This window comes from Elephas maximus, chromosome 11 (genome assembly GCF_024166365.1).
Source record: "Elephas maximus indicus isolate mEleMax1 chromosome 11, mEleMax1 primary haplotype, whole genome shotgun sequence".
NCBI classification, from domain to species: Eukaryota; Metazoa; Chordata; class Mammalia; order Proboscidea; family Elephantidae; genus Elephas; species Elephas maximus.
In genome coordinates, this window is record NC_064829.1 from 100,890,616 (window position 1) to 100,907,695 (window position 17,080).

The window sequence follows — 17,080 nt, forward strand, 5'->3', positions numbered from 1 at the left end:
GTTTGTGTTTGACTACTAACCAAAAGGTTGGCGGTTCAAACCCACTCAGTGGCACCACAGAAGAAAGGCCTGGCAATCTGCTTCCAGGAAAGCCCTGCAAAGCTCAGTTTTACTCTGTAACACGTAGGTCGCCATGAGTTGGAATCAACTCACGGCAGTTGGTTTTAATAAGCTGTTAGTTTGAGTCTGGAAGCTCTGCCGACCCTGCTGGTATTTGAAATACTGGTGGCATAGCTTCTAGCATCACAGCAAAACTCAAGCCACCACAATACGACAAACTGACAGATGCGTGGTTTAAGACTGACTATGAAGAAAGGCCTGGCAATCTATTTCCAAAAATCAGCCTGTGAAAACCCTTTGTGGATCACAATAGAATACTGTGCAGTGTAGTGCTGGAAGACACCCCCCTAGGCTGGAAGGCCCTCAGAATCCATAGTGGCCACAACAAAGGACTTGCGTGTACCAACGTTCATGATGATGGTGCAGAACTGGGCAACATTTCGTTCTGTTGTACACGGGGTCACCATGAGTGGTGCTGATGCACGGCAACTAACAGCGAATAAAGTATTCAAACTCAGACGGGACCGATGCTGCCCTTGTCTGATGCTCTGTGCTTCTGAGGTCACCAAACCAAAAAAACCCATACCCATTGCTGTCAAGTCGGTTCCAACTCATGGCGACCCAATAGGGACCCGTAGGGTGTCCAAGGAGCGGCTGGTGGATTTGAACTGCTGGCCTTTTGGTTAGAGCGGCTGGCGGATTTGAACTGCTGGCCTTTTGGTTAGCAGCCGAGCTCTTAGCCACTGCACTACCAGGGCTCCCCTGAGGTCACAGGGTGGTTAGTTTTCTCTAGCCTCTCATGCTAATGACCAGCCCCTCCTTAAAATCCTCAAAGTCCTTATGTCAAGGTGGCTCTTCCCGCTCAGGGCTTTCCATGAACTACGGTGTGACCTCTGCGTTCCCTGTTGCTCCTGAGATTCACTTTGTTGTGTGCTGTCTTAAGTTTCCTAGTGCTGCTGTGACAGAAGTACTACAAGTGGGTGGCTTTAAGAACAGAAATTTATTTTCTCAGAGTTCAGGAGGCTAAAAGTCCAAATTAAGAGTGCCAGCTCTAGGGGAAGCATCTCTCTCTCTACTCTGGGGGAAGGTCCTTTTCTCTTTCAACTTCTCCATGATTCCTTGGTGATCTCCACATGGCATCTATCTTCCCCATCTATGCTTCCTTGCTTCTGTCTCATCTCCTTTGACATGGCCTCATTATCATAACAAATAAAACTCTATTCCCAAATGAGACTGTAACAGTTATACACAGCTGGTAGGAATGTAAAATGGTACAACCACTTTGGAAATCGATTTGGCGCTTCTTTAAAAAGCTAGAAATAGAACTACCATATGATTGAGCAATCCCACTCCTTGGAATATATCCTAGAGAAATAAGAGCCTTTACACAAACAGATATATGCACGCCCATGTTTATTGCAGTACTGTTTACAATAGCAAAAAAATGGAATCAACCAAGATGCCTATCAGCGGATGAATAGATAAATAAAATAAAGAACAATGATGAATCTGTGAAACATTTTATAACATGGAGGAACCTGGAAGGCATTATACTGACTGAAATCAGTCAGTTGCAAAAGGACAAATATTGTATGAGACTGCTATTATAAGAACTCGAAAAATAGTTTAAACAGAGAAAAAAATATTCTTTGATGATTATGAGAGTGAGGAGGAAGGGGGGAGAGGGGCTTTCACTAATTAGATAGTAGATAAAAACCGTTTTAGGTGAAGGGAAAGACAACACGCAATACAGGAGAGGTCAGCATAACTGGACTAAACGAAAAGCAAAGAAGTTTCCTGAATAAACTGAATACTTTGAAGGCCAGCGTAGCAGAGGCGGGAGCCTGGGGACCATGGTTTCAGGGGACATCTAAGCCAATTGGCATAATACAATCTATTAAGAAAACATTCTGCATCCCACTTTGGAGAGTGGCGTCTGGGGTCTTAAACACTAGCAAGCGGCCATCTAAGATGCATCAATTGGTCTCAGTCTCCCGGGAGCAAAGGGAATGAAGAACACCAAGGACACAAGGTAATTAGGAGCCCAAGAGACAGAAAGGGCCACATAAACCAGAAAGTACATCAGCCTGAAACCAGAAGAACTAGATGGTGCTCGGCTGCAGCCGATGACTGCCCTGACAGGGAACAAAACAAAGAGCCCCTGAGGGAGCAGGAGAGCAGTGGGATGCACACCTCAAATTCTCCTAAAATGACCAGACTTAATGGTCTGACTGAGACTAGAAGGACCCCGGAGGTCATGGTCCCCAGACCTTCTGTTAGCCCAAGACAGGAACCATTCCCAAGGCCAGCTCTTCAGACATGGATTGGACTGGACAATGGGATAGAAAATGATACTGGTGAAGAGTGAGCTTCTTGGATCAAGCAGACACATGAGACTATGTAGACATCTCCTGTCTGGAGAAGAGATGAGAGGGCAGAGGGGGTCAGAAGCTGGCTGAATGGACACAAAAATAGAGAGTGGAGGGAAGGAGTATGCTCTCTCATTAGAGGGAGAGCAACTAGGGGTATATAGCAAAGCATGTGTAAGTTATTGTATGAGAGACTGACTTGGTTTGTAAACTTTCACTTAAAGCACAATAAAAATTAAAAAAAAAAAAAAAAACCTATTGTGGTCAGCTACTGTATAGATCAGGGTAGAACTGCCCCATAGGGTTTCCAAGGCTGCTATTTTTATGGAAGCAGATCTACAGGTCTTTCTCCCACAGATTGGCTAGCAGGTCCAAACTGCCAACCTTTTGGTTCCCAGTCAAGTGCTTTAACCACTGCGCCACCAGGGCCCCATCCGCAGGTATAGGGTTTAGGATTTTCAACACATAATTTTTGAGAGAGACAGGTTGGTCCATGACAGGGGTGTACTGTCTTCACAATGATGCCACACCTCTCCCCTACCCCTCCTTTAGTCACTGGTACGGGAGCCCCTCTCACGACGCCGGCAGCTGCTCCGGGAGAACTTTGTGGAGACGGAGGGTGAGTTTGTCTTCGCCACCTCGCTGGACACCAAGGACACAGACCAGATCGCCGAGTTCTTGGAGCAGTCAGTGAGAGGTGAGGGCATAGGCCTTCTCTTTGCTCTTCTGTGGCCTGCACTGATCCCGGCCTCCGCCAGCCCACCGACCCCAGGCGATTTGGGGGTGCTGTCTTAGTAATCTAGTACAGCTGTAAAAGAAATACTGCAAGTGGGTGGCTTTAACAAACAATTTTTTTTCTCACAATTTAGGAGGCTAGAAGTCTTAATTCAGGGTGCCAGCTGTAGGGGAAGGCTTTCTCTCTCTGTGGGCTCTGGGGGAGGTCCTTGTCTCTTCAGCTTCTGTTCTGTGATCCTTGGCCATCTTCACGTGGCCTGGCATCTGTCTTCCCCCACCTGTGTGTTTGCTTCTGTGCCTAATCTGCCCTTTATCTCTCAAAAGTGACTGGCCTGCACAATTCTGAGAATTTATGAAGAACAATTGTGTACTTCACATGGTTTTGAATTGTATGATATATGAATGTACTCCAATAAAGCTGGGGTTTTTTTTGTAAGTGATTGGCATAAGACATACTCTACACTGATATGACCTTATTAACGTAACAGAGAAAACTCATTCCCAGATAGGATTACATCCACAGGTATAAGGGTTAGGATTTACAACACATTTTTGGGGGGGACACAATTCAACCCATAGCAAGTGGGGTCCTTCCTATCCCAGCCAGCCGTGGGAGCAGGGGGTCACAAGGGGCATATCTCTGTGTCTCCTCCAGACTCGTGCGAGGGGCTGATGGTGAAAACCCTGGATGTGGATGCTACCTACGAGATCGCCAAGAGGTCGCACAACTGGCTCAAGGTGACCCCCACCCGCCCCTCTGCCCTGGCCTCACCGAGAGCTGAGCCAGAAGTCTGTCCTGACCGGCAGTCTGTTTGAAGTCCATGCTTCCCCCGTCTGAGTTCAGCAGCCCTTTTCTCGATCTACCCTGCCTTCCCTCCAAGCCCTAGTTAATGAACCTGCCACAAGCCAAGCCCCAAGCATTGTGGATACCGCGGTGCAAAAGCCAGGCGGGTGTCAGCCTCCCTGCCCTTCCTTTCAAAAGCTCCGTGGGTGGTGCAAGTGGTTTGTGATCGACTACTAGGAACCTAAAGGTTGGCGGTTGAACCCACCCAGTGGTGCTGTAGAAGAAAGGCCTGGTGATCATCTTCCATAAAGATCACAGCCAAGAAAACCCCACAGAGCAGTTCTGCTCTGTAACACATGGGGTCGTCATGAGTCGAAATCGACTCAAAGGCAACGGATTTGGTTGCGCTTGGAGCTTGCCTTCCCTTTGCGGGTGAGGCCAACAGAAAAGAAGTCAACCAATGAGGAATGAGAGACAGGCAGTTAAAAGCACAGTGAAGAAAGCAGGTGATCTCCAGGGCCAGAGAGGGACAAGCAGTACTCTGAGTGGTTGGGAAGAGCCTCTTTCGAGGCAGCGTTTGAGTCGAGACCTGGGTGACAAGGAGCCGGCCCCGAGAAGATCTGGGGCAAACCTTCTGGGGCAGGGCACAGGGAAAGCAAGTGCAAAGGCCCTGTGGTAGGAACTGTTTGCCCTGCTCAAGGAGCAGGAAGCGAAGGCCAGTGTGGTATAAGGTGATCGTGCAATGCCTGGGAGGCCAGGAGAAAGTCAGATTTTCATCTGAGGGTTCCAGGAAGCCAGTGAGATTCTGAGGAGGGGAGCCACATGCTCTGGGGTCAATTTGCAGAGGCCGCTCTTGCTGCTGTGGGGAGAGTGGCCGGGGCTGGGGGAGCTGGGCAGAAGGGGAGAGGCGGTTAGGAGGCTGTTGTCTGGTCAGTGATGGTGGTGGCTGGAGTGGAGGTGGCAGCGAGGGTACAGAGCAGGGTGGTAGATTTGGGAGTTGCGCTAGGGTCCTGCTGACAGGATTTTCCTGTGCCTTTAGTATTTGTTCATGCTCAGTCTCCCCTCCTAGACTATAAGCAGCTCTGACAGTACCCACCTTTCATGTCTTAGGAAATATTTGCTGTTCTCTCCCCAGTACTGAGCTCCTGCCTGGCTCACAGTTGGCACTTAATAAATGTATCCTGAATGGATGGATAAATGTTCTCCATGTGAAGGAGCGGGTGGATGAAGGGAGTAGGGTGCAGGTGTCTTTGTACCAAGGCACACAGTCGGCAGCTAATAAATGTATCCTGAATGGATGGATAAATGTTCTCTGTGTGAAGGAGTGAGTGGATGAAGGAATGTGTGTATCTCCATATGGAAGGAAAGGAAACCAAGTATAGTCCCCTCATTTTCCCATCGGGCCTCAGTCCAGCCTGCTGCTCCCATCTCTGGTGGCCTCTTTCGCATTTGCTCTTGAAGCCTAGAATCCCTTTCCACGTTCCTGTCCCTTCTCAGTAGCTAGCCCAGAGTTCTTTCTAGACGTTCTCCTCAGACTCACCCAGTCCCTCGTCAACACACCAATTAACCTCCAGTAGTGAGGCCGCCACAACAGGCACTTTTCCCTCACTTCTCACCATCCCCCTTCCAGCTGAAGAAGGACTACCTCGAGGGAGTGGGCGACACCCTGGACCTCGTGGTGATCGGTGCCTACCTGGGCCGGGGGAAGCGTGCTGGCCGCTACGGGGGCTTCCTCCTGGCCACCTACGACAAGGAGAGTGAGGAGCTGCAAGCCATATGCAAGGTATGGGGAGCCGGTGCTGTCCAAAGAAGCAGGAGGGAAGGAGAGTAGACTCCTGGGGGACTTCCTGTTGGACAACTGTGGAGGGCCTGGGCCAAGAGGGTTTTGTGTTTCCCTGGTGAAGGATTTCTTTTTTTTTTCCTAGCTTTTATGTACTCTTTCTAATTCTGTAAGTAACTCTTATATCATATAAAAAAATGAGTTAGTATAGAAAGGTGTAAGGAAGCTTTGTCAGTTAGGAATTGAGCTCAGCTGCAAATAATAGTGGCTTAAGGAAGAAAAGGATTTGTTTTTCTCATATGAGTAGTCTTGGAGAGAGACAGGGAGCTCTCTGATGTCATTAGAAACCCAGGCTCCTTTTCTCTTGCCCCACAGTCATTTTTATCATATGTTTGTGGCCTGATTGTCACATTGTGGCTGCAGGAGTTCCAGCCCTCATAGCTGGAAAGAGAAAGACCCAAGGGCAAAGGGTTATGGGCCACCCAAGTCAGCCTCAGTCAGCAAACAACTTTAACTTGAAGTTGTGATCCTTCTCTTTGTATAATTTTTTTTTTCTGCCTTTTGTCCTGTAAGTACTTGACTTTAAATGCTATCATGTGCATTTTTGCAAGCAATATAGTAATGATAAATATCAAAGTGTTTTCACGTGCCATTCAGCACTTTTATAAACATGACTTTTAATGCCTGCACAGGAGTTTTCAAATAGATGTGCCCTCATTTCCAAAACCCGTTCTTGTGTTTCGGTTGTTGCCCACTTTGTTCTTACAAATAATGCCTTCACATTAACAGTATGTCACATTATACAACAATACAGTCGCCCAACTCTAGTCCCTGAGGGAAGTGATTTGACAGTTTGTAAATACCTTTGGGAGTAAGTCTGTCATCATTTTACGTTATTTCAAGTAGAATTTTTAAAAAGCTATTACTGGGACAAAAGGAGAGAGGATTTTTAAGGTTCTCAATACAAAGAGCTTCCCAGCTGGAATTTTGTATCAGTAGTTTGACGATAGGTGGCTGGGTGGCACAAACGGTTAAGCACCCAACTGCTAGCCGAAAGGTTGGCAGTTCAAATCCACCCAGAGGCACCTCGGAAGACAGACCTGGCAACTAACAGCAACAGTTTGAAGCTGCCCCTCTTGCCACCTCTTTGCTAGCATTAAGTATTATCATCTTTTAGTCTTTACTATTTTGGTAGGCAAAAGACAACTCTTGGCAATATTGTAATTAGAGATGACAACACCCAGTTATGGGGCAGAGGGGCTGTGCTGAGACCAAGAGGGCGACCTCCTGAGCCAGGGAGCTGGAGTAGAGGAGGCAAGGGTTTCTCTGTAAAGTGAAAGGCAGTGATGGGTTAATGGGACAAGGCTGGCTGGAGTACAGTTCCTATGCCCGGCAGAGTTGTTTCCCCATCAGGGTCTTTGGCTGTCCAGCGAGGGGTGGCCTGGCTGCCCAGCGCCCTGCTGGCCCCTGCTCTGTGGTTTCCATGGATACCAGTGGGACCGGGGATGCTCCTGAACCGGAAGGCTGAGCGGGTGGGGGATGTCAGGTACACACAGCCGATCTCTGGACGGCGGGAGGAGGGAGGATGTGGTGGGCAGCCGGGCCCTCACCCACCTATTCTCCTGCAGCTTGGAACGGGCTTCAGCGACGAGGAGCTGGAGAAACATCACCAGAGCCTCCAGGTAAGCCACACCGAGGCCCTCCGCATGGCTCTTCCAGTGCGGCTTTCTGTCTCCACCCCTGCTGGGGCTCAGGTGTTGGGTGGGTGCAGGCACATGGGCAGTGGGCAGTAGAGCTGGCTTTGGAATCCAGCAAATCCAGGTTCAAGTCCCAACAGTGGTGCTGGACAAGGATCCTTATCTCCCCAGCTGAGTACCTTTGGTGGGTCGGGGGGCAATCCCAAAACCTACCCCAGGGTACTGTCTGGGGTTCCCTGAGTTCATACTTACAGGGCGCTGCGAAAGCCCTCAATAAGTGGGAGTGGTTGTTGCCACGGTCACAGGCACCTTTGCCGGGACTCTGTCTGTCCTGTATATTGATTTCTCTGGATTCTGACTGTCTGTCCCATTCTTTGGTTCTCTCTCTATCCCCTTCTTTCTCTGGGTCTCTGTTCCCCTTTCTTTCTGAGTCCCTGTACCCTTCTCTCTCTGGGCCTCTGTCCCTCCCTCTCTCTGAGTCTCTGTCCCTGCCCCCCCCACCCCCGGTCCCTGTGCCCCTCTTTCTCTGAGTCCCTGTGCCTCTCTCTGGGTCCCTGTCCCCCTCTCTTTCTGGGTCTCTGTCCCCCTCTCTTTCTGGGTCTCTGTCCCCCTCTCTCTGGGTCCCTGTCTCCCTCTCTCTCTGGATCCCTGTCCCTCTCTCTCTCTGGGTCTCTGTCCCGCCCCCCCGCCCCGGGTCTCTGTCCCCCTCTCTTTCTGGGTCCCTGTCCCCCTCTCTGGGTCTCTGTCCCACTTTCTTTCTCTCTCTTTAATTTTTCGTCTCAGCTCCCAGAGCCTCTGTCTTTCCTTTCTGCTCTTCTCCTATTCTCCTTCACTCCTGTTTCCTTTACAGACTGTCTGTCTCTCTGCCACCCTGTTCCCTCCTCTTTCCATGCTCCGCAACCCTCAGCTCTTAACCCTGGTTTTGAGACCCCACACCCTTTCTCGCCCCCTTTCCCTTTCTCTCACAGGCCCTGGTGCTGCCCAGCCCTCGCTCCTACGTGCGGGCCGATGGGGCCGTGGCCCCAGACCACTGGCTGGAGCCCAGCACCGTGTGGGAGGTGAAGTGTGCTGACCTGTCCCTCTCCCCCATCTACCCTGCGGCCCGTGGTCTGGTGAGTCCTGGGGCTGAGGAAGGGGCCTGGGGAGACTCTAGAGAATTCCCAGGTGGGACAGCAGGGGCAGACTGGGGAGGGGACCTGGGGAACACACATGTGCCCTTCAGGATGACGATGAACAACACAAAACCAGCACCCAGAAAGCTCTGACCTTTCTCCTTCAGAAGAACACCTCCCAAACCCAACTCACTGCCGTGGAGTCACGTCCAACGCACAGCAACCCTGCAGGACAGAGTAGAACTGCCCCATAGAGTTTCCAACGCTGTAATCTTTACAGAAGCAGACTGCCACATCTTACTCCCAAGGAGCAGCTGGTAGGTTTAGACCTTTCAGTTTGCAGCTAAGCGCTTTAACCACTGCACTACCAGGGCTTCTCTCAAAAGAACAACAACTCTCAAACATGTACTCACTCTGAGATTCTTCTCATCCTTCAAAACGTATGGCACAGACTTTCCAGTTTAGAAGTAGGCTTCCATTTTTAAAGGGGAAACTCATATTTTAAAAAACTTTTTTTTAATTGTGGTAAAAATATATATAGTGAGGCCTGAGAGAGCTGGAACTCGACAGGACTGCCTCATTTTTCCAGGTCTCGCGAGCTTTCCACCTTTGATAGGGTGCAGTTTTACCACTTTTATTTCTCTCTGTTAGTGGAAAATATTTGAGTTTTCATTCTCTGACAGGTTTCCGCCTGACACGGGTCCTGGCTTTCACAGGTTTTTCTGTATCACACAGCATTTACCAATTCAGCCTTTATTTGGGTGTCAGGTGACGGAGTCAAAAAACTCACCCTTTTAAAAAAGAAATGCTCTGATAATAGAAAACCGAGAAATTGCTCCCTCCAACATAACCTCACGTTCCGCTTCTAAGTAAAGTTCAAAAGTGCCGTTTTTGTGAGTAACGGCTTCGTACACTTTCTGCTGAGCTGCCTACATCCACAGCCACCTTTTCTTTTTCAACCATAATTTATTCTGCCACCAAGAGCTTTTTAAGTCCTTTTGGCTCATCTCCCTCAACGGTGGTTCAGACCTCAATACTAACTAAACGTTAGCCCTTCAACGAGCTCTGGGGAAGCGCTTATCCTTCTCCTTCAGAAGAACAATTCTGAAAAAGTACTTGCTCTGAGATGCTTCTTTTCTTTCAACACCTAGCTAGCTCATATTTTTCTGGTTAGACGTGGACTTCCATTTTTAAAGGGGGGAGACTCACATATGTGTATATATTTTTATTTGAATATATAATATATATCTAACACAACATTCTGCAATTCAGCATTTTTTACACATACAATTCAGTGACACCGATGACATCAGTCATGTTGTGCAGTCATCACCAGTGTCTGTTGCCAGATTTCCTGTCACTATAAACAGATACTCAGTGCTTTCTAAAAGGAGCCCTGGTGGTGTCTTGGTTAAGCAGACGGCTGCTAACCGAAAGGTCAGCGGTTCGAACGCACCAGCCACTCCGTGGAAGAAAGATGTGGCAGCCTGCTTCCATAAAGACCCTATGGGGCAGTTCCGCTGTCCTATAGGGTCACTGTGAGTCAGAGTCAACTCAGCGGCAGTGGGTTTGGTTTGGTTTGAATGCTTTCTAAACAATGATGTCCCCTTTCTCCCTCCCTCCCACCACTGGCAACCACTGCTAAGCCTCGGTCTCTCGGCATTTGTCTTTTCTAGATATTTTGTGCAAGTGGGATCATACAGTATTTGTCCTTTGATGACTGGCTTATTTCACTCGGCATAATGTTTTCCATGTCCATCCATGTTGTAGCACGTATCAGAACCTCATTTCTTTTTTGAATAGTACTCCATTGTCTGGATATGCCACATTTTATTTATCTATTCCTGAAACTCATATTTTCGATCCAGTTTTTTCTAAAGACCATATATGCTCGCTTTCCTCACTCATGCTCCAAGGAGAAAACCAGGGTCCTTTGGCTGCAGAGTGATCAGAGCTGGCGGTTGTTCAGCACTTACTGCGAATCAGCTGCTGTGCTAATGATAAGCACCTCACTTGTATGTACTCATCCTGGTAATCCTCACGAAAATGCTGTGGCATGGGAACACGAACAGCTTTGTTTTACAGATAAGGAAACGAGCCCCAGAGAGCTTAGGTAATCGGCCCAAGGTCTCACGGCTCCTGGGAGTTGGGAGCTAGGATTTGAACCCACCCAGTCTAGCTCTGTGCCACGCATTGGCGGCTCAGTGGTAGAATTCTCGCCTTCCACATGGGAGCCCCAGGTTCAGCTTCCGGCCCGTGCACCTCATGCACAGCTACCACCCCTCTGTCAGTGGAGACTTGTGTGTTACTACAATGCTGAACAGGCCACTGCAGAGCTTCCAGACTAAGACAGACTAGGAAGAAAGGCCTGGCAATCTCCTCCCAAAACTCAGCCAGTGAAGACCCTGTGAATCACAAGGGTCTGATCCGCAACCGGTAATGGGGATGGCGCAGGACTGGGCAGCGTTTGGTTCATTGTGCGTGGGGTTGTCATGAGTCGAGGCCACCTGGACGGCAGCTAACAGCACGAGCCACGGTCATGTTGTAGAGTTCATGCCTCTGATCCTGCTGTTCTGCTTCTCGGCCCTCATAATAATGATAATGAGAAGTGCTTGTTCTGCAGCAGGCACAGTTCTAAGCACCTTGTATCCTTAAAACAACCCATTGCTCATCCCCATTCTATGGAGGAGGAAACTGAGGCCGGGGTGAAGGAGGGAGGAGGAGACTTTGAATAATAGGGAATCACAGCAGCAAGCCAACTGCAGTTTGGACCACAGGACAGTTCCCATCATCCCTGCCCTCCCCGCCCCAAAGGTGGACCGTGAGAAGGGCATTTCCCTTCGCTTCCCTCGGTTTATTCGCATTCGTGATGACAAGAAGCCAGAGGAAGCCACCACCAGTGCCCAGGTGAGGCCTGGGAAGAGGGTGGGTAGCCTGGGGTGGGCTTGCTTGGCCAAACCAGTTCTAGTTTCTCAGAGAGGTGGACTCTGGAATGGCATGGAGGTGGTGGGGGGCAGCCACTGAGCTGCGACTCGTCCACCTGCGCCGTCTCTCCTCAGGTGGCCCAGCTGTACCAGGCGCAGAGTCAGATCCAGAACCAGAAAGGTGCGAGCTCGGAGTCCGACCTTGAGGATTTCTACTAAACCCCTGTCCTCCCAGGGCCTGGGCGGAGGGTAGAGGGGAGGGAACCAGGGTATTGCCTCTGTTTTTAAACAGATCTGGCATTGCAGTCCACGTGGTTTTTGAGATTCAGTGTGTATGTGTGTGTGGAGGGGAAGCAGGGTGGTGGCTTAAGCTGGGGTCTGGAATATACTTGGTCATTTTTTTCAATAAATAATTATTGAACATCTTCTGTCAAGGTATGTTCTGGGCTCAGGGTGGGGGTATCGTGCCTGGGACTGTGTAAACCAGCGCTGTCCAGTGGAAGGCACTAGAAAAGGACAGCATGGTTGGTAGAGGGCCAATGAAAACGAGGGAAACCCTCCATGAGCTGGATTGACACAGACATACCAACAATCATGAAGATGGTACAGGGCAGTGTTTTGCTCTATTGCACATAGGGTCGTCAGGAGTCAGAGCCGACTTGACTGCCACTGACAACAGTGTCTAACCCAGCGCCGTCCTGTGGAACTTTCTGGAATGATGGAAATGTTCTCAGTCTGTGCTGTGCAGCATGAGAGCTACCAGCCCCACGTGGCTATTGAGAGCCTGAAGCGTGGCTAGTTTGACTGAGGACCTGAATTTTTAATTTTAATTTCAAGAGCTACGTGTGGTTAGTAGCTACTGTATTGGGCAGCACAGGGCTAAACTCTTTGTATATATTAACTCATTTAACACCCCCCCCCAGCAGCCCCACCTGGTAGATTCTGCCATGAGCTCTGTTTCTCAGATGAAACAGAGAAGGTAAGTAACTTACCCAGGTTACACAGCTGGGAGTGCCCACAGCACCAGAGTTCTGACTCCAGACACCACGCCCATGTCTTAGGCTGGGTTCTCCAGAGAAGCAAAACCAGTGAAGAGTATATATAGAAAGAGAGATTTATCTCAAGGAAATGGCTCACTCGTTGCAGAGCCTGGCAAGTCCCAAGTCCATGGATCAGGCACCAGGCTGGAGGCTTCTCCTGACTCACATAGGTGGAGGGGCTGCTGAGCCCAAAATCGACAATTCAGATATTAGGCTGCTGGCCCATAGGCTGTGGAGGCCGGTGAATCCCAAGATCAGCAGGTAAGATGGCAGGCCACTGGCTCAAGTCCCAAGAACCAGAGGTCAGATGATGATGAGCTAGATGCAGGATCCAAATTGAGCAAAAGCCAGTGAGCTTTGCCAGAACATCCATATATATTGGATGCAGGCCACACCCCCAAAGGAAATCCACTTACAACTGATTGGCTGATGACATCATGGAGATGATTACATTATATCACAAAATGGAGAATAACTGTCAGACTACATCCTTACATAACTGCCGCACCACTGAGAATCATGCCCAGCCAAGATGACACAACGTTAACCATCACAGCCCCTGACCTCTTGGGGAGCAGTACGTATAGTGGCCTCAGAATCCTAAGCCCACTTTTCCAGACGTAACCCCATGGAGGCAGGCAGTGGCCAGACTTGTTTTTATGGATTGATTTGAGTGCCCCCAAAATACGTGTGGGAATCCTAACCGCTATATCTGTAGGTGTAATCCCCATGTGATAATAGGGTTTTCTCTGTTGCATTAATGAGGCCATATCAGTGCAAGGTGTGTCTTAAACCAAATGACTTTGGAGATATAAAAGGAGCAGATTAGACAGCCAAGCCAGCAACCAGGAATGGGGAAAAGATAGGGGCCCTGTGAAGATCTCTGTCTTAGGCTGGGTTTTCTAGAGAAGCAAAACCAGTGAAGCATATAAATATGTTGTTGTGAGGTGCCGTGAGTTGGAACTGGCCCTGTGTACACCAGAACAGAACACTACCTGACCCTTCGCCATCCTCAGAGTCATTTCTATGCTTGAGCCCATTGTTACAGCCACTGTGTCAATCCGTCTCGTTATATATAAACGTAGATATTTATATTAAGGAAATGGCTCACACATTGTAGAGGTTGAAACGGGTCAGGCTGGAGGCTTCTCCTGATTTCATGTAGCTGCAGGGGCTGGTGTACCCAAGATCAGCAACTCAGACAGCTGGGCTTTGGCTCACAGGCTATGGCGACCAAGGAATTCCAAGATTGGCAGGCAAGATGGCAGGTAAGCTGCTAGCTAAGTCCTCAAAACCGGAGGTCTGATGAACAGGAGCCAGCTGCAGGATCCAGTACGGGCAAAAGACCATGAGCCTTCCCAAAGAGTCTGCTTACATTCAGTGCAGGCCACACGACCTAGGAAACTCCCTTTCAACTGATTGGCTTCTCACAGCAGATCCTGTCCTGGAAGTGATCACATTATACCAAATCTCATCGTGGACGTGATTACATCATTGTACAATGGCCCAACTGCATCATAACTGCCAAACCACTGAGAACCATGGCCCAGCCAAGCTGACACACTTAACAGTCACAAAATTCAAGGAACCGAGGAAAGAGACAAGAACCTTACCCCCAGAGAAGACAAAGACAGAGGAGCCTTCCCCTAGAGCGAGTGCCCTGAATTCCAACTTGTAGAGGAGCCCTGGTGGCACAGTGGTTAAGTGCTCAGCTGCTGAATGGTCAGCGTTTTGAACCTACTAGATGCTCTGCAGGAGAAAGATGTAGCAGCCTGCTTCAGAAAAGATTAAAACCCATTATTAGAGGCGGGGCCAAGATGGCGGACTAGGTGGACGCTACCGCGGATCCCTCTTGGAGCAAAGACTCGGAAAAACAAGTGAATCGATCACATACATAACAATCTACGAACCCTGAACAACAAACAGATTTAGAGACGGAGAACGAACAAATACGGGGAGGCAGCGATTGTTTTCAGAGCCTGGAGCCAGCGTACCAGTCAGGCGGCTTCATTAGTATCCGAATAGCCTGAGCCAGAGGGAGAACTCTGATAGGGATCTGACTGCATTTTTTTTTTAGCGGATTTTCTGGAAAAACTAGTTTCCCACTGATGGCTCGGAGACAGCAGTCCATATCAAACCACATAAAGAAGCAGACCATGACAGCTTCTCCAACCCCCCAAACAAAAGAATCAAAATCTTTCTCAAATGAAGATACAATCCTGGAATTATCAGATACAGAATATAAAAAACTAATTTACAGAATGCTTCAAGACATCACAAATGAAATAAGGCAAACTGCAGAAAAAGCCAAGGAACACACTGATAAAACTGTTGAAGAACTCAAAAAGATTATTCAAGAAAATAGTGGAAAAATTAATAAGTTGCAAGAATCCATAGAGAGACAGCATGTAGAAATCCATAGAATTACAGAATTAGACAACGCAATAGGAAGTCAGAGGAGCAGACTCGAGCAATTAGAATGCAGACTGGGACATCTGGAGGACCAGGGAATCAACACCAACGTAGCTGAAAAAAAATCAGATAAAAGAATTTAAAAAAATGAAGAAACCCTAAGAATCATGTGGGACTCTATCAAGAAGGATAACTTGCGAGTGATTGGAGTCCCAGAACAGGGAGGGGGGACAGAAAACACAGAGAAAATAGTTGAAGAACTCCTGATACAAAACTTCCCTGACATCATGAAAGACGAAAGGATATCTATCCAAGATGCTCATCGAACCCCATTTAAGATTGATCCAAAAAGAAAAACACCAAGACATATTATCATCAAACTTGCCAAAACCAAAGACAAACAGAAAATTTTAAAAGCAGCCAGGGAGAAAAGAAAGGTTTCCTTCAAGGGAGAATCAATAAGAATAAGTTCAGACTACTCAGCAGAAACCATGCAGGCAAGAAGGGAATGGGACGACGTATACAGAGCACTGAAGGAGAAAAACTGCCAACCAAGGGTCATACATCCAGCAAAACTCTCTCTGAAATATGAAGGAGAAATTAAGATATTTACAGATAAACACAAGTTTAGAGAATTTGCAAAAACTAAACCAAGACTGCAAGAAATGCTAAAGGAGATTGTTGGGCCTGATGACCAATAATATCAGGTACCAGCACAATACAAGGTCACAAGACAGAACGTCCTGATATCAACGCAACTCAAATAGGGAAAGGACAAAAACAAACAAATTAAGATTAATTAAAAATAATAATAATAATAATACACGTAACAGGGAATCATGGAAGTCAATAGGTAAAAGATCACAATAATCAAAAAGAGGGACTAAATACAGGAGGCATTGAACTGCCATATGGAGAGTGATACAAGGCGATATAAAACAATACAAGTTAGGTTTTTACTTAGAAAAATAGGGGTAAATAATAAGGTAACCACAAAAAGGTATAACAACTCCATAACTCAAGATGAAAGCCAAGAAAAACCTAACGACTCAACTAACATAAAGTCAAACACTATGAAAATGAGGATCTCACAATGTACTAAGAAAAACGTCTCAGCACAAAAAAGTATGTGGAAAAATGAAATTGCCAACAACACACATGAAAACGCATCAAAATGACAGCACTAAGAACTTATTTATCTATAATTACGCTGAATGTAAATGGACTAAATGCACCAATAAAGAGACAGAGAGTCATGGACTGGATAAAGAAACACGATCCATCTATATGCTGCCTACAAGAGACACACCTTAGACTTAGAGACACAAACAAACTAAAAGGATGGAAAAAAATATATCAAGCAAACAATAAGCAAAAAAGAAGAGGAGTAGCAATATTAATTTCTGACAAAATAGACTTTAGACTTAAATCCACCACAAAGGATAAAGAAGGACACTATATAATGATAAAAGGGACAATTGATCAGGAAGACATAACCATATTAAATATTTATGCACCCAATGACAGGGCTGCAAGATACATAAATCAAATTTTAACAGAATTGAAAAGTGAGATAGACACCTCCACGATTATAGTAGGAGACTTCAACACACCACTTTCGGAGAAGGACAGGACATCCAGTAAGAAGCTCAACAGAGACACGGAAGACCTACTTACAACAATCAGCCAACTTGACCTCATTGACTTTTACAGAACTCTCCACCCAACTGCTGCAAAGTATACTTTTTTTTCTAGCGCACATGGAACATTCTCTAGAATAGACCACATATTAGGTCATAAAACAAACCTTTGCAGAGTCCAAAACATCGAAATATTACAAAGCATCTTCTCAGACCACAAGGCAATAAAACTAGAAATCAATAACAGAAAAACTAGGGAAAATAAATCAAATACTTGGAAAATGAACAATACCCTCCTGAAAAAAGACTGGGTTATAGAAGACATTAAGGAGGGAATAAAGAAATTCATAGAATACAACGAGAATGAAAATACTTCCTATCAAAACCTCTGGGACACAGCAAAAGCAGTGCTCAGAGGCCAATTTATATCGATAAATGCACACATACAAAAAGAAGAAAGAGCCAAAAGCAGATAACTGTCCCGACAACTTGAACAAATAGAAAGTGAGCAACAAAAGAATCCATCA

The 17,080-nt window shown here is 47.3% G+C and overlaps 1 protein-coding gene across 7 annotated transcripts in view; it reads left to right on the forward strand.

Annotated features, from left to right (window-relative positions):
- The window catches only part of LIG1 (DNA ligase 1), a 74,777-nt gene extending 62,892 nt beyond the window's left edge, over window positions 1-11,885 (forward strand). For 6 of the 7 annotated variants that reach the window (XM_049900542.1, XM_049900541.1, XM_049900537.1 and 3 more), the window contains 7 exons: window positions 2,982-3,126; window positions 3,820-3,902; window positions 5,579-5,731; window positions 7,357-7,410; window positions 8,394-8,537; window positions 11,352-11,444; window positions 11,597-11,885. In XM_049900542.1, the coding sequence (XP_049756499.1) occupies window positions 2,982-3,126; window positions 3,820-3,902; window positions 5,579-5,731; window positions 7,357-7,410; window positions 8,394-8,537; window positions 11,352-11,444; window positions 11,597-11,680 (756 nt within the window). In that variant the 3' untranslated portion in view covers window positions 11,681-11,885. Of the gene's footprint in view, window positions 1-2,981; window positions 3,127-3,819; window positions 4,003-5,578; window positions 5,732-7,356; window positions 7,411-8,393; window positions 8,538-11,351; window positions 11,445-11,596 lie in introns of those variants that run through there. The other variant, XM_049900543.1, reaches the window with a different exon arrangement.
- The last annotated feature ends 5,195 nt before the right edge of the window (window positions 11,886-17,080 follow it).